Source organism: Phalangium opilio, unplaced genomic scaffold, assembly GCF_054372755.1.
Source record: "Phalangium opilio isolate 3A_F unplaced genomic scaffold, DU_Popi_V2 ptg000013l_1, whole genome shotgun sequence".
In the NCBI taxonomy this organism is placed as follows: Eukaryota; Metazoa; Arthropoda; class Arachnida; order Opiliones; family Phalangiidae; genus Phalangium; species Phalangium opilio.
The window spans coordinates 8,939,147-8,957,547 of NW_028324148.1; the positions used below are offsets into that span (position 1 = coordinate 8,939,147).

The 18,401-nt window shown below is 35.5% G+C and overlaps 1 protein-coding gene and 1 long non-coding RNA gene across 2 annotated transcripts in view; one reads left to right on the top strand and one right to left on the bottom strand.

The window, feature by feature from the left end:
* Positions 1-563: 563 nt before the first annotated feature.
* Egfr (epidermal growth factor receptor) overlaps positions 564-18,401 on the top strand; it is a 122,297-nt gene continuing 104,459 nt past the window's right edge. Inside the window, exon 1 of the mRNA XM_089864331.1 lies at positions 564-894. Within this exon, the coding sequence (XP_089720457.1) occupies positions 810-894 (85 nt within the window). The 5' untranslated portion in view covers positions 564-809. The remainder of the gene's footprint in view (positions 895-18,401) is intronic.
* On the bottom strand, positions 3,985-6,455 carry LOC149708839 (uncharacterized). The gene is made up of 3 exons (XR_016381224.1): positions 5,867-6,455; positions 4,423-4,565; positions 3,985-4,353 (listed from the first exon to the last, which is right to left on the bottom strand). It is a non-coding gene; the product is annotated as an uncharacterized LOC149708839 (long non-coding RNA).

Genomic DNA, 18,401 nt, shown 5'->3' on the forward strand with positions numbered 1-18,401 from the left:
GATAATAAAATTGTACCCAGTCCACGAATTCAACATCAACATTTTTATTGTGACAAAAATATATTCAATATAATTGAATAAGTCATGTGGAATTTAATCAATATACTTCTCCAATAAGGTTTGAAGGTTTTTTCTAAATATTGGGCATTGAATATCATGTTGGATTTTGATTTGCACAATTAGTGAAAAGTTTTGGGAATAATCTACAAGATGATGAATTTTATAGATGTCCCCCATTTAATTTGCGCAAAATATTGAGCTTGTAAAGGCCGCATAAAAATTGAAAGGAAAACAAATTTTTTGATCTATTATACTCTGCCCTCTATTTTGACTTAAAAATTTAAGCGGCTTAGCCAACTTGCTAATTTTTCGAAGCGCCAAAACGCAAAATGCTTTCATTCCCCTACAAGTCTTCACCATCTTGTTTGTCGAAGACAGACGTTTTCGCTTTAGAGCTCGGCACGGCTTCTCTCTCTGACTTCTATCCCCTTCGTCGCAGGCTGTGGGAGCGGCTGAGATACGGGAAGCCTACGCTGGGTTGAGATAGCTATCAGGAAAAAATTCAAACGACACTTGAGGAGAAACTGTGTTCGGAACAGGGTGTATGTAACGTCTTCGCGGTAGCTTTATCATACCTCGCGTTAAACTTACGAAACTTGCGGGAACTTTGAACTGCGTGTTGCGAGTTCGGATTGTATAACTGTGTTTTATTGAATATTAATTCAACAACCACGAGTTCGTTCTTAAAATGAGAGACTTTACTGTGGAATCCAACTAATATCGTATTGATTTACTGAAAAACCTTAACAATGGATATATCGAGGTTTATTTTGTGTTTAACTTTCTTCATTTTAACATGGACAACTTTGGGATACGCCGTCAGAGATGAAAAAGGTAATGTCAATATTTATTTCATGTGTGTGTCTTTTGTGGTGTGTAGGGCTAGCGTTAAAAAAGTCTGCTACGATTTATCTCGGTTTTTTGGTTTTCCCCGAATTGTTTCTCATGGTTTCGAATCTCCGCAGTCAAGGACCAGATGTTATTTCATTCCGGATTTAATTCAGTTCTTAAACGTTCATCTTGACTTTATGAACGCTACGATGTTTTCTCAAAGTGAAAAATTGATATGTTAAATAATTTTTATCAACTGGGCTTAAGGATTTCTTTTTAACTTTTAATCAAAACCAGACGACAGTAATTGGCATTGCCACGAAATATTTGAAATTTCAGTGATATTACTTCTATAGTGTGTTACCACGAACTTTGTAGTGACGTCACATGCTCTTATCTCTTACCTTATTTTCAGGCGACCATATTGGCAGTCGCGAGACGTCGTCAGCTTGGGCAATACAAATTCGGGACCCAATATTGACGTCACAGTTTCCTCCCCCCCAGCTTCGCGGTAGCACACTATTTTTGAATGGAAATGTACATGATATAAAATTTTTACATGATAAAAGTTCATCAAGGGACGCAAATTACTACGTTGTTATCGTTAATAATGGTATTGACACCAATTTAATGAAGTTTGAATTTTAGTGAAAGTATATTTTTTAAAGTTATTCATCCGTTCTCTTATAAATGAGATATCTTTAGGACTACCTGTTATTTAATTTTCTATTAACTTTTTTCACGATCAAAATTCCAGAAAGCAAATTTATTTCAAGATATTTTAAAAGAAATTTCCGTCGAATTCGCGGAGTTTCTAAGAAAGAATGGTTAGGCTTAACAATAAAATAGGTTTAAGCTACCATTATAGTAAGGCGTATGGACTCTCCAAAAACCAAATCTACCGGTATAGGGGACAAGGGCTGGTGCCGAGTTCAAGATTTTGGTCTTACATGTATAAGAAAGGTTTTTCTTCTCACGCACGGTGGCGCTACGTCACGCATGGCTTCCCACACAAATTGTACTGGCAGCTACGTCGACCAAAATATAAAAAAAAAATAATAAGAAACGGGGGAGGGGGGTTTTAAAAGAGATAGGCAACGCGTAATTTATTCGCCCATAAAAGAAGGCCCAACTAAGGTTATAAAAGCACTGGTTTAAAAAAAATAAAACCAATAGAATATCAGCGGCTAGTGCATTTCCCTATTGAAAAGTTATATTTACAAAGTTGCGGGTTGCCGATACCCTTATTACGAAAGTGAGTGTTTTATAAAATAGCTGAAGAAGTTTGTTTTTATGAAGTGCCCACTCTACAGAAAATGTAAAGGGTTGCGCTATTTTGGATTGTACAAGGTGTTCTAAAAAGGATTGTACTAGCGAAGTACAAGGGTTCTATGGGAGATTTTAGTCGAAAATGTTCTATGGCATTTGCCGATTGGGCCACCGTTTACAAGTTGCAACAAGGCTGTTTTACTGATGACCCCTTACGTTTTACTAGGAAAATCATAAATCAAAGATAATATGTATTAATATAGTAATAAATTAAGGGGTCATCCTTAAAACATTTTAGACTCAAAATTGGCCCATAGCACCCATTACACTTTGGTTCTACCAGAGTTTTTGATACACTCTGTTTAAACGGTGGCAGGTTGATACGAAAAAACTAGCAATGAACTACAATTAACACTACGTATTTATCGGCCATAGAATCAAATGGAATTTCAGAAGGAATAAAAACTATTTAATTTTTATTGACGAATAATATCGAAATCATTGGTATAAATATTAACCATTTTTCACACAATCTCTAAATAACTCAAATACAACCTTACCTGAAAATATATATATATATTTTTTTTACTTCACCAATGCGAACAAGCCACGTGTCGCTGAGCTATTAATGCGCGTGCATTGTATATAAAAAAGGGCTATTGTTTCGTTTGAACGCCAAGCCATTAAGTCGTGGTCTCGCCGATTTAACTTCCCGCTTGCTGAATCGGATTTGTCCCCGGGGCGAATAATGAGCTTACGTATCTGTCGTTCAAAAAGAGAGGGGTCACCAAGAGACACTCGAGAGTTTGTGCATGTTGGACGGTAAAGCATTCACCGTCTGTTATGACAATATATTGGTAAAGCTATTTGAGAAAAGAAAAAAAAATGTCAAAACGTAATAGGCCTCTTTAATATGGTCCTGAACTAAAATGCTTCTGTTGTCGTGGCGTTGTCCGTAATAGCCCATAATGTGCTATAAGTCTTTGACTTGGATGGAGAGAGACTTTTCTCAGGATTTCGACTGTAGTTGAATCTTTAATCCGTGGTTAGTTGGAAGATGTTGAGATATCGACTGTTATTCATTAGTTATTGTGTTAATGGTACAATTAAGGACTACTTTAAGCAACCCTTTAAAATGCGTTAGAACGGGTAAAATCGTTATTTGAAAACTGAGGTTGACTGTTCGTTGCATTCGTTGACTGTATTATAGAGCTATTTCATATGCGACGTTAGTGCTTGGGCAAAACGTCACGAGCTTAGCTTTGACAATTGGCAGCCATGTTAGGTACCGCTTTGGTTCTATGGGCAAATAGCATGGGTGACGTCACACAAAGGGTTATGAGATACCTCTATTGTAAATAAAATTTTCTCTCCCACAAAATATCTTATTTCGCTTGTTTTTCCGCTAGATATCAATTCAAAAAAATACGATATGTAATTTCGTAAAATTAACAACGCTATTCATGCAGATTGTGCTTGCAAACTGCCAGTTTTAAAAGAGATCCCCTGCCTGTTCTGATTTACGTGTAATAGTTTTATGAGTGTCAAGCGTACTGAACTTAAGGTTCAAGTTCTAATATAGAGAGTATTAAAAACATCTCAAAACAATATTTCATACCTGAAAACGCAACCAGAACAACAAAATTACTATTTATTATCTGCATAGCTAACTGTTATTGAAAATTGACGCTAGGGTTAAAGGTTAGTGGATCTGGTTTGTCGTTCCATATCACGAACGTGAAGGATAGTAAGCCTTTGTTTCGAAAATCACCTTGAATTTAGGTTGCCTTTGTTCTTTCTGTAACGAAGTCATCAAGATGTGAACTTATTTTTTATGAGAATTTTTTTCCCTAATATATGTTTAAAAATCTATTTATTTAATTTTTAGAGCACATTGATTTGCTAAAAATTTATTTCGTGTTAAAAGCGGTTTTTACAAAGCAATGGGGCGAGTTCATAGACAAAATACCAATTGACAATTAAGTTGTAAAGAAAGAAAATAAGATCCATCCACCATCTCAGTGTCTGTCTATTTGGGATTCGTTCCCTTCACGGCCCAGTGCAGGCCTCATCCTACACATTGATGCGTTTTAGTGGAGACCGTAGAAATAGCGTGGTTCCAAACAGCCGATCTTGACACACAACAAGGCAGGGGAAAGTGTACCAGAATCTTGTAGATCTTGAAACCGCGCTCTGTGAGAAAGGGACATATTTTTGTTGTTTTTTATATTTTAGTCTATCCGACCCGGACATTTTCCTTACGTATAAAGTCAGTGGGAAAATATGGCAACTCGTAATATTCCAAGTTTCGAGGTTAAATCAGAGTTCACACGCGTCTATTTCAATTATATTCAATTTACTAAAATATGGAAAGGCATATTCTAAAGCCTTTGTGAAGCTGAAGGCTGGTCATCGTAGATAATAGAGTCATTTTATTTTTGAAAAATAAAAAAAAATCCACAATTAAAAATTAAATCTATTAAAGTTTCAGAACAAGCTCTTTACGTTTCATCAGTGTTAGAACTATAATTAGGAACGTAAACGAGTTATTAATTTTATCATAAGCTTATGTTCCATAAGTATGACACTAAATATATACTTCGTAATGCTGGAGACTTACCAGGGTTGGCAAAAATCCGGCAAAAACTAGTTTTTGCCGGGACACGTGGCAAAAAGTGGAAAAAACCGGCAAAAACGGAAAAAACCGGCAAAAAGTGGCAAAAACCTTTTCCCTATTGAAATGATAATTAGAAATGCTAACTTTGGCTTTGTATTTGTCATTCGTGTTATTATAGGTCTTCCAACAGCTAATATGTCTCAATCTTAATCAGTTTTATAACATTTATTGTGTTTTAAACGTTCGAGCTAAATCCACTTTAAACTTACAACTTATGAAATTTTGCTCAAAATCCAATGATCCTGGTTGCTTCGCATTTGATAACTAAACAATAATTTTTAGCAGCTTCTAGCTTTAATCTGTTTCGAAAACTCAAAATTAGTCAGTTGAAAAAAATAAGGACTAATTTTTCATTTATTTGTATAACAAAGCCAAAACGTTCTTTGCCACGTGGTTTTTTTCTCCATTTTATACTGAGAATGTAACCCACTTCATAAGCCTATACAATTATGGTAGAATTTTGTTCGTTTTATTTTCATTTCAAATCCGAATTTTTTTATTTTTAAAATTTAGTTCGTTATTTCCACATAAAGTGGAAAAAACCGTGGCAAAAAGGTTTTTGCCACGCGGTTTTTACCTGGAAAAAACCACGTGGAAAAAACCGCGGCAAAAACTAGTTTTTGCCGCCCGGTTTTTTCCACCCCTGGCAAAAACGTGCCAACCCTGAGACTTACTGAGAGCTAATTCGAGATCGACGCGAGAATTTACTACATACGGTGTTCCCGTCCTTCTAACTATTTAGTTTGTAGTAAGCCTTTGACAGCACCTCACCAGGCATCGCTTTCCAAGAATCTATGACGTTTCACCTACGTCGTTTCATGACAAGCTCTCAGTAACCAGTGGCAAACTTATGGAACATATCTTAAGAACTTTATATGAACATATTTTATTAATATAGCATAAACAGTGTTCGGGATTTCTCGTAATGTTCATATATTGATTGATATGCATTATGCCATTAAGACTTAACTAACTTTACCAATATCGTTTAATTTTTAACTAATATCCGTCCCCAGAACTAATACTTACAGGCCTATAACGCACCGAAGAAACCGTCTTTTCTATATCAAAGCTTGCACTAATATAATTTAAGCGCTTCAATTTGACAGGCATTTTAACTTTAGAATTACCAAGCCGTAACATGCAGTTTAGTTATAATATTTTAGCTCTCACTCCCAGTAATTCGTATCCCTAAATAGGCATACTTCAGAGGGAGTTCTCAGATATAGGGCTAGATTACGGTGCCGTATCTTATTGCATTTATTTAGTCTGCGGTCTTATACCAGAAGAAATTCCCAAAATTTCCTCGTCTTGGGCGCATAAGCTCGCTCACTCACTCGCCTCTTTAAAAACTAGTCCCTAGACGTACACAAAGCGTGAAAGAAACTTTTTTTTCTACATGCCAATGTTCACGACGCTAGTCCGAAGCGAAATGTCCAACGTTTTCCCACGATTCAACCCCGGTTCTCTTCACACAACACATTTTACCCTCGTTTTTGCCAAGGAACTTTCTCAAGAAGGAGCTGCACCGCGCAAATGCCTTAATTCAAAGGTTCCTGAAGTCAAAATGACTTCACCAGTATTGTACTCTTTGCCTCGGATGAACTATATTAGGGAGAATTCTCCCATCCCATAGCACCACATCGAGTTTCTCCTGTCTTCCTGAAATCAATGCCAATCCCCATTTCTTAGACCCCCTCTTTGACTGTGAGATTTTTCTGTCACACAGGGATAGGGTCAAGCGGAGAAACGTTTTTCATGGGTATGATATCCCTCTTTAACAGGATCTGTTACTGTATTTTTATTCCATGGGTGTTGAATATGGATCATGGACCGTTAATACATACGGCTTTTTACGCATCTAGTTCATATATATTGGTGGTAATTATGAAAATTATAAACTAAACATCTAAGAAAAGTTTTTAAGGGTTTTTCGGTACAGTAAAATTCGGGACAATTTTTAATATTGTTTTATCAAAATTTAAGTACAGTTCTTAATACTAAAAAATAACAATAAAAATTCTCCAGATTTTACTGTGCCTAATAAACAATTATTTTTTTTTTCTTAAATACCGACTTAAATTACTGACAAAACAATAAATAAGAAATAGTAAAATCAGGAATAACGATTATAAGTGATTTACCGTGTAAATTACCCATGGAAAACCATGTTATTCCATGAAAGTATAAATTACATTTGTATTTTCCGTGTAAATTAAATTAGAAAACTATGATATTCCATAAAAATGTAAATCACAGATGTATTTTCCGTATACATTACATTAAAAAAAATATGCTATTCCATGAATCTGTAAATTTCAGATGTATTTTCCATGAAAATTTCCTTGGTAAATCTACGATATTCCATTAGGTGTGGACATCCCTTAGATTAAATTAAAATTTTTGCGAAGGAAGCTGCCGATTTGTAATAAATATAGTTTTAAAACTAGGAGGATTCATACCATTTACAAAAGGAGACCAAGCTACTTGGATGACAGAAGTGCAGACCTTGTGTAAATGGTATGGAAAACTATCTATAATCGAAAATGATGTTGAATATCTGGAATTTATAGATAATATCACTCAGAAATGGTCATCATCCCTCAAATGTTCCATTTAAAAAAAACCCTCAACGATTGGTGTCTAGTCACCTTAGTACTTACCTTTTTCCTTTCTTCTTAATGGGTTAGCCAATAAAGAGCTTATAGATTTTCACTTTAGCAAAATGGCGTGTTTGCCTGAGTAATATTGCAACCCGAACCCGTCATGCGTACGATCTTTTGAAACTGTACTGTCCTTGTCAAAACGGGAATTCCTCAGTGGAACTATTTATAAATTCCTGCCAGTGTAATAATAAACTCAAATAATTCCTTGCTTTCATTAAGGCACTTAGTTTTGAAACTTTTTATTGGACAAGTATAGACACTTGATAAATAATTTTAAATTTAAGGAATTGCGACTACCCCCTCCATAACTGTTCTTGACACTATTCCGTTTTTTTGCCTTCCTCGTTCTCACATCTAATTCCCAGAAGGGTTCCTTAAATTACATCTCTACTAAATAAATAATCGGTAGTGTTAGATCTTCCTTTTCAGAAATATAACAAGGCCCCAGATTGATACTCATACCCTCTAATTCTTCGAGGTCACCTCCTCCTCCTCTCTTCTTCAGAAGGGAGCACCATGTACCGATAGGAAATGTCCGCCACCAACAAAGGCGTGCTGTTATCTTATGGTGGCCCTCGTAGAAATACCATAGTAATTCCCGTTTAGTCTAGAGGGAAGTAATAAAACACTTCAATTTTGTCTCTAACAAGTTCGAGAACCGTAAGGACCAACAACAAATGATTATATTAAAGTTTCTGTTGTAATATACGTTAAGTTCCTCCAATATTAGAGAACTGTTTAAAATGAATTATCAAGGGGTATGGATGTACTAATATACAGGGTGGAACAGGTCATACGAACACCTTATTTAAATACATAATCGCTGAACTCTAGTTGTAAACACAGATGAATCATTATTTTCATTGCCTTTAAACGCAGTGTCAGGCTCTGTCCACTTGGCATAACATTTATCATATTGATTATTTGTTCGTCGGCAGTACAGCATTCAAGGTTTTACTCAAATTAAGTGTTCACCTGATTTGTTGCATACTCTGTATATTCTTTTCAAAATATTAATTATGTGAAATTAGTATGCAAAGTGTCCACTACAGCTCCTTCAAGGAAATTAGGTTTTAGTGCATGAAAATATTCTCCATACGAATTTGAAACCTAATTGATTTTGTCAACAAGCACATGAGTAGCTCTTGGGAGTTATTTAATATTAATAGATTCGCCAATATGATGCTATTACGTCACAATGCAACTGTTCAACATATGCAAAAAAATCCTATCAATTAGTGTCGATTTTCATATCTTCAGGTATTCAAAACTGTATAACAACATTATGGTATGGTATAAATTAAAAAATATTTGACGAGTAGACCAACCACGAAGCGGTGCCCTTGTATAAATAATGTACATTCTTACGTGAATGCAAGTTGCAGTGTCTCTTTTCATAATAATAATTCAACGCCAGCTGCGATCCCAGACCAGGCCCCCTGCACGAATTTGATTTTCCCAGTTTGACAACGATAAAAATTAGCCATGCACGCGCGTTTTTAATTGCCAAAAAAAGGAAGTTTAATTTGAAACATTATCAGTATATGCAACAATAAAAATGTATGAAACGTATGTACATTCATATAGCGATAAATTTTAATATCTCAAATTATCATAGGATATAGTTTTATGTTCGTGATTATCGAGACGTACTAAAAAACTGCATGCGTGTTGTAAATTTGGTAAGGCTAAGCTATAGATGTAGTTTTCCAAGAAGAAAAAAAATGGATCAAGTTTAAAATAGGGTTAAAAATTTATTTTAATTAAAATTCGGAACTAACTGATTATAATTTCCGATTACTAACGAGGATACAGTTCGATTAGTTAGATAAAAACAAAGGAAGTGAATTATGATAACACGTGATATTTTAAATTAAGGATCCTTGTTTATTAATTTTAAATAGGGAACTAATAAGTGATGCGTCAGTGTCAATTCAATTACATTAGAAACAAACTTGTGAATTTTGATATGTAATTTTTACAAGATACGGTTTGACCTAATAATCTGTTTGAGTTTAGAAGCCTCAATATATTTTCAAAGGAAATTATAAATATCAAGATCCTTAGACTATTGAAAAGTTCGATTTTTATTTAGTTTAAAATTTTTACAGAGGTATTCTGACCAATAGCTCCGTGAAATCGGGGTACACTTTCAATGCTCATGTGTTCTTTAAAACCCTAAATCATGACGTGTATTCAAGAAAACAAAGAGTGATAGTTGCAACAGGGTAATTATTATATTTAGATAGGGGAAGGTTTTAGACATGGTTCACTGTTAAAAAATGTTGTCCAAAATTGGATGTAAATGGATCCAAACGGCTGACTCTGAGACAGCACAGTTTTTCGTCTATTTTTGGATAACGTAATTTGCGTCCAAAAAGGGACGGTCAAATGATAAGCCAGATTTGGAGTCTCATCCAAAATTGGATCCAGAATCATCTATTAAGGGATCAATTATTACCCAGAAATGGTCAGGATGTCATCCAATTTTTACGCAAGTGGGCAAAAATGTTCTAGTATCCTCCCAATATTGGACTAATATCAAGCCAATATTGGACTAATATCAAGCCAATTTTGGACTAATATCAAGCCAATTTTGGACTAAATTCAAGCCAATTTTGGACTAAATTCAAGCCAATTTTGGACTAAATTCAAGCCAATATTGGACAAATATCAAGCCAATATTGGACAAATATCAAGCCAATATTGGACAAATTTCTAAACGATATTGGACTAATATCAAGCTCATATTGGGCTAACATCGAGCCCATATTGGTGTAATACCTAACCAACACTGGACAAATGTCGAAAAATAATTGGCTCATATGAAGTCAATATGGATGCTAGATTCTTTACTTCACCGAGTGATGTATGCTATGGAGAGGTTCTGTTCTCGACGTATCCATCTGTCTTTGTGTGTGCCTGTCTGTCTGTCGTTACACCCCAAGATATTGCTTTCGCAGATTCCTAATCTGAACAAAAGTGTTCTCAAATTCACAGTTAGCGGAATTGTGGAATATTGGAAGGTACACTGACCACTATTTTCTTTTCTGTCGTCCCCAATCTAACTACACCATTTTCTGGTCTTTCAGACACTCGCGAAAGAGGCGTATTCTAGGAGTCAAACGTCAATAATAGCTAGGTTCAAATGATAATAGGGAAAACCTCTCTTAAAACGATACAACTAAAAGTATGATAAGTAACTCTCGATAAAAATAAATAATATCGAATAATTTTAATAAAATATTTGAGAAAAACCTATCTTAACCAAAAAATCTGTAGTCAAAGTTTGTATGGGACGAGTAAGGAAGATTGGGTCACTGGATACATTTCATAGTTTATATAAAGCGAGTAATTAAGACATGAAGCTCTTTCCAAAGTTAATGTATGACGAGTATTGATATCGTTAGTTAATAAAAACGGAATAAAGAAGTCGTTTTGAGGTAAATGACCAAAAGATGTTTCAAGCGTGACTCTCTGAAATATTGTAGGGCAGTATTTTTTACCTCTCTGGGGGAAGGCTTTCGTGTCTGTGTTTTGTTTTAACTTCTGCAGTTGCTTATCAATAAAGAAAAATGATTGATGAGAAATAGGTAAATATTTATGTAGGAGATCCTCAAATATGATTTCGCTCTCCCTTTTTTACCTTAACCCTTTTATATACCTTAACCCCTCTTTGTTCGAGTCTAGGGTGTTTATGTTGAGATATGGATGGGTTTCGCACCAAGATTCGAAGACATGCATTTTTGGATTAAAGCTACCATTTTTGGACCTTTACATCACTTTCCATCCAAATTTGGACTATTTGTGCAAATTTGGATAGTTTTAGCACCAAGAATCGAAAGCATCCATTTTTGGATTAAAACTACCATTTTTGGACCCTTACATCACTTGCCATCCAAATTTGGATTACTTTGTGCAAATTTGGACAGTCATTGGACTCATTTTTCTAACAGTGTTTGGTTCAGTGTTCCTAAGGATCGGTAGGCAAATCTCTAGCCATTGAGCCTGTTAAAAACGTCATATTCTAGATCCATAACATTTTACTTTTGTTGATAACCCTAGCCGGTAGCTTAGCTATAGTATGACTATATTTTAGTGTTGTTTTTTATTAATAATTCTTGTTTTTAATAATGAAACTCTGAATCATCAGTACATAAACCTTCGGTAAAACTACCTGATTATACAAGATTAACAGTAGCATTTAGAACTATAACTCCCCTCCTTATATGCACAGGTAGTGAATTTAGTTTTGCCTTATAAATTTCTTTTGTTTGAAAACAAGACTTATCCTGGGAGAATTGTAAAACCATTTATTTCTTCCCAAGGATTTTCCTTCCGCAAAAATCTCTGTCGATCGTTAACATTATTTGTTATTGTTATTCCCAGTAAAAACTGAATAACAATTACATAGAAGGAGAAAGTGTACCCTTTTTCTGTGTATAACACAATTTTCCATGGATATTTCGTTCTTGGAATCCGGAAACTTATTATTTAATTCCAGCAATGATAATCGATATAAGAAATTAGGTGAGCCAGTGTAGCGAACATTAGAATTTCTATGAAAGTGCTATGCTTATCAGTTTCGGAGAATTTCTCTCTCTCTCTCACGCAAATATTGCGCGGTGTACACTTTTTATTTTAAATAATAAATTAATCCTATCATAAAGTACATAAGTATAGGTCTGCCGCAGGTGCTTGTATTTTCGGTATTGTCCATGCGACACAAAATTTAACAAACTTCTACTGCCTTACACTGTGTCAGTTTTGAAATTCACCTTCAAACTATTACATATTCACGTAAAAAACAAATCGTTTCAATTCTCTAACGGTTATGTGCGGGGTGTCTAGTGTCTAATGCATTCTGGGTAGTGGGTGTTCTCTCCTTTTGGGCCGGTTAAGCGATGAACAGCGGAACTAAGCAAGGATTACTTAAGCAGACTAAATTATTAACCAAATGGAAGTTAAACGCTGTACCTGATGAACATGTACGATCTTACACACCTTATAAATGCGACTCCGTCGCTGACACCCATTTCAACCCCTATTTCCCTCTCCTATACCAATTCATGGCCTACTTGTTTTATTTATTTTTATGTCTTTGTCTATTGTGATGTTCTTTCTTATCCTAGTCGAATAAGGTTTACTTCGGAGGTGACGGAAGGGGTCAAGTCACCTCCGGCGGACACGGGACAGTCCGTACCTGTAGGGTAGAATCGTCGACATGTGTCGTATTTCCTTTAACTCGGTGCCCAGGCTTACAGGTTTGCTGCGTTTGAACCACAATCATGGATGGTTTCTGGTATATCCTCCACATTTTATGAAGGATGCTGGTAGTAAATGTCCTTTCGATATATACTTATAAAGAATATCAAAGGCCTATGATCCCAAAGTAAAGAAACTATTACAGGGAGCTACTATAGGAAATTAGGAATGTTGTCCCAACGTCACACCCTTCTAACTTTCTCCCCTGTTTAAGCGACCATATTGAAAGTTGTCAGCTTTGACAATTCAATTGAAACTACAGATATTGACGTCAAATGCAGTACATTCTCACTGTAATAGTAGATCAATATTGCTTTCAATCTACTGCCTATAGTAGAGTGAAAAACTTCATTACGAAAACTCTCCAGACGACAGTTCTTCGTTTCTTCATACCCCATTTCAAGTATTTGTTTCATATTTTAGGTTAGAGCAACAATCAGTAGGAAAGCGTGGTAATTCGGTGGTTTCATTTGATGTTATAGAAATTTAAAGAGATGGTGGTAACTGGAAATGACAATCAAAGCTAAAACTAATACTTTTTAAAAATTTGAAAACGAAGCCATTGTTTTTAATGATATCACACAATAGACGTGAAAATTGATCCGTTTTCGTCATTAAAACTTAATCGTTATTGAATGAAAGTTGAGATATACTGCATGGCGCACTTATTCGGTGGTTTTTATTCGCTCGTTAGATGGCGCGTAGTTATTAACCTCGTGTCGATCAATTTTCAAAACGCTTTTGCGTCGTTTCGAAGAAATAATGGCTCCGTTCATAAAATTTAAAAAAAAACTAGAAATAGTTTTCGACTGTTTTACTACACATGGAGATATTACGTTTTGTAGTGCCAGTAGTGGAGTAAAATAATCACTTCAATTTTCCATTTCACTCTCTCTTTCAATAACAGTTAATTGCGAAAGACAACAGCCCATCTCTTTCTCGTTTTTATCCCCAATTTTGAGAAGGCAGTATTTGTTTCATCTACAAGACTAACAACCGTTAAAGAAATTTAGAAAAACGACACGTTGTTCTGAAACGTCCTTGTATGCTTGTGCAGGAATGATAATTGGTGAAGTTATGTATGTTATTAATTTTTTTTTCGCTTAAGTTTAGAAAAAAAGCAACTATAATTTTTTTTAATTACTCACAAAAAATTGAATGATTTTCCAAGTAAATTATTCTTAAAGGGAATATGAAGAAGCGAGTATTGGTCAACATTCCTCTCCGCCCCCCCCTTTGACTGTGATGCCCTTACGCATTAAATTTCTGGTAATAGTTATTTAATTTATTTAGTGGTCCTACTTAGTCACCTCGCCGTCAGGGCTAAAGTGGACCAGGCAGTTTGGAACCTGATCGTTTGTCCACTTCCACCACCTTATTTCCCACGTTGATTAAAACATTTTTAGTGGAGGGGGGTACTTGTTTAAAGGTTCCATAATGTGCTAGAACCATCACATCCTTCACATTACACAAATTCTAGATATTTGTTTAAATTTCTCTTGTCTCGTTCAGTGTGTTTTTTCATCTGGCTTCATTCTAGAGCATCTCATGGCTCTGTGATATTTAAGGTAGTTAAATTACATAGCTAAACATTTCAGGTAGTCAATTTATCCGTTTTCAGTTCCTGTTGTAACGGTTTTAGCCACTGAGGGACTCAAATTATGACGTCAGAATACAATTATATCTATATACTTTTCCAAGACTGTTGCTTCTCTGTCTTTTGGGCAAACATTAACGTTCATGTCACACAAATTTTCAAAACACTAGAAAGCTTTTCTCTCACCATGTGTAACAGATGTTCGAGAAATTAAGCACAAGTTGCGTTAAAAAAAAGCCAGGTTACGGCCGTTATCAGGCCTAAATTTTCAAATCATTTGAACCTTGATATGTATTTTGTACACTTATATGGAGTTATATTATTTGCAATAATATTAGGGTTGCTAATTAATTATATATATATGTGTATGTAAAAAAACGCGATTCCAGAAGCAGGTGTATTTTTTAATTTTAATTCCTGTATTAATTTATAAAAATTCCCTTCGTTACTGGCAGGTTGCAGTATGACGCTTTTTTACCTATGGAGTACAAACATAATGTATCAACCCGCCGTTCTTCCCCCTCTATGGCACTTTACCACTGGGATTGACTAAATTAAAGAAATCGAAAATTGATTTTCGGGTATTTTTGACATAGATCCAGTTTTTGCCGAAATATAGCGTGGGAAGTGAACCTCGTAAAAAAAAAAACGTTTTTAAAATGGTAAGAAATTAAAACGGGACATATTGCCATATAAGGACTCAAGGTTTTTTAAAAAAGTCAATCAATGAATTAAAATCACCTTTGAAGATAAGATTAAGTTTCGAAGTTGGTTAAATATGTAAAAACGAACTTTATATACTTTAAAAAGGCTTAAGTCAGTGTAAGAACATCTTCACGTTTGGGGGGATGGAAGGGGGTTGCCAACGTTTTTATATTTGAGAATTTCAGGGCGTTTTCCAAATTCAAAAACCTCCCGCGAGGCTAGAGTCGGTTAAGAACTCCCAGAGTGGGGGTCTGAAATGTTGGATAATAATGAAATCCCCTTATCTATTTGAGCCTCCTGCTTCAATGAAAAAAACAAATTGAGAAACTTAAAGAAAACGGCAAAAACAATCACACAGTCGTAAATTCAAAGTGAAGAAAAACATTTTTAACTGACGTCACAACACTATAGAGTGACTTCTGGCGGTAAACTTGGTGTGTAGGTCCAAATATTTTTCCAAGTTTACCCGCGAAATTCGAATTATTATTCTTACTAATAGACTTTCAAGTTGCACCATAAGTTTATAATATATGTTCCATAAGTATGAATGACTCTACCCATACTTCGTAATGCTAGAGACTTACTGAGAGCGAGTTCGAGAAGGACGCAAGAATTGACTAAACTTTATTTTGCGGTCCATACTCCTATTTAGTCTACTAAGCCTTTGAGAGCGCCTCACCAGGCGTCGTTTTACGAGACTCTATGACCTACGTCACTTCAGGACAAGGTTTCAGTAACCAGTGACAAACTTTTGGAACATATCTAATGAACTTATGGTTGTAACTTTTACGTACAATCACATTTCGTCAATGCATCTAAGAACTGAGACCGGACGTAGCAAGAATGTTTCACGATATTGTGTTGTCAAGTTAAAAAGACTGAGTTTTAGTCCATGCCTTGTCAGTTGCTATACAGGGTGAGACAGACTAACAGTTATTTTCAGTGTAATTTCTCTCTACTGCGAGTAATATCATTCGCTGCATTCTCATTTCTAGTTTAAAGCTCAATATGACTTGACTTCATGTCTGAAATCTATGGTAGAGATAAGGTTTCCGTCGACAATATGGCAAGAATTTATTGAAAATAATTGTTAGTTTGATCTATTCTACCCTGTATGAAGAATTGATTTGGGTTTTGTAGTAGAGTTTGCGCGGTCTCCAATTCAGAAGAGAATAGACTTTTTCTAAAAAAGTGGTAGGCAACCCTCAATATCATACATAATATACATTGTCGTCTCTGACAAAAAGACTACAGCGCAGGCGCCGAAAAGCGACATGGAAGGCAAAGTTTTACCCCCGTGTCTATCCCTCTTTGTTACATCGAAATGGGCTATCCCTAGAGTTCGGCGTTTTCTATCAATTATACACAAATTGGTGGATAACCGGTTATTTATAAACAAAGTTGTGGATATAATACGATTCAACTTGTAAGTTCTGTGGATAATTTTCGAGCATGGATAAAGATAAAATGACGTGGATAATGGATAGATAATGCCGAGCTCTACCCTTTACGAGAAGCGAAAGCTTAAAACTAATTTATAAATCTATATATTGACATTAAAAGTAAATTTACTCGCCAATTATAATTTTCCATTAAGAAACATTAGAACACGAAAAGGTCTTCCTTTCTAAAACCAATAGACAGAATGGCAGAACCACTCACTAAATTAGGCTTAGTCCCAATTCTTGGAGGAAAAAGCGTTGACTGTGAACTTGATACGGGTAATCCGTCGAACCTTGGCATGTGTCTTCTGCCCAGGAACATATATCGTATTGCACGAGAGGGACTATAGGGGGTCGTCACTTTTAAGCAGAACTGGAGTTTCGAGGGTGGAACCTTACCATGCGGGGGATCGTTGCGTGAAGATCCAGAACTTTGTATCTTGGTAGCGGTTGAGGGTAGCGAGATGCGGTGTTTTGAAGTTGAAAATATTGTTGAACGTTTTCGTGGATGTCGATTGTCGTCAAGGTCGAAACTTTCAGAATTCTCGTCTTAAGTAATTTTCCGATGTTCGTAATCGATGCTTATGGGTAATAGTGAATAATTAGGGCTATGGGAAGAAATATTATTCCTTGGAGTTTCTGTGGGGTATGGAGAATTTTTGTTGCTTTTGCGTGGGAAAATGGGGTACGCTGCGTATTTCTTAGTGCCATTGATGTTCATTATTTTTTCTTTTAAAAATATTCTTGTTTGTTAATAGAGTCGCGGTAGCATCACCTAATTATGAACAACGTTATGGTTCTAGAAATTGAGAAAGTGTTATTTTCAATTTCATGGTTCTTAGTGAAAACTTTAGTGTCGTCTGATAAACCGAACCTCTTATTCCTACGGGATTGGTTGAATTCTCACAGGCTGAGAGTTAAGGGTAAGGTAGGGGTCAGAAGTTCGGTTTAGAAAACGCACTAAACCAATGGCTGCGCAGTTTTCCATGTTGTTTAAGACTAATTAAATCCTAATTATTTTGTAATAATAAGAGATCATTTATTAATTTTTATATATGTTATTTAGGTTTGTACTTAGAAAAAGGCTGTTCATTTAAGGTGTAGTGTTATGTCTCCTGAAATTTTTCTTTAACCTATGGTCAATGATTAACCTAACGGTGGGCAGTTTTGGTTGCATGCTGGTTATTAAAATCTGGTTTAAACCAGTAAAGTGTCCAGTTTAAACCGAACAAAAGCGAATTAAAAAAGTATATTAAACAAATTTTCCAACTTGAATTCTACCTCACACCACCTTTCAGTAATAACAGAAGCGCATGACATACGAAGTGATTTTCTAGACTCTTTGGTAGACCCGTCTCATACGGAAAGATTTTTATTTGAGTCGGCACTAGCCACCTAAGGGGGATACTGACAAGAACTGCATCGATTTATTAGGGTTGCCGTCTGGCGAGAATAAGGGGAACTATTTCTAGACGGTGATATATGCGTACGCACCTACAAAATCCACCCGAACCCCACCCGCTTGGATTTCTCGGCGCGAGAGGAAAAATAAAGTTGGAAAGGGGGCTGACATTCCCCCCCCCCTTGATGGTAAAAGCTTTCCGTATAAGACGGCCGCTATGTTATGCATAATAGAAAATCACTTCGTATGTCATGCGCTTCTGGTAATAATGCAGTTGCTCCTAACACATTTGCATTTGTAAAACTAGCGCATGAAAATGATTAAAACATGATATAGAGCTACGCGCCATCTACTTTAAACTTCCTACAACTGCAAGATGAAGCTTTACTTAGTAAAAAAATCAGTGTTACAAAATGTGAAAAATTTAGGTTAAATTCAGTGTATTTTTTCACTCTTCCATTATTCTCTCATGGAGTCATGGTTCTTT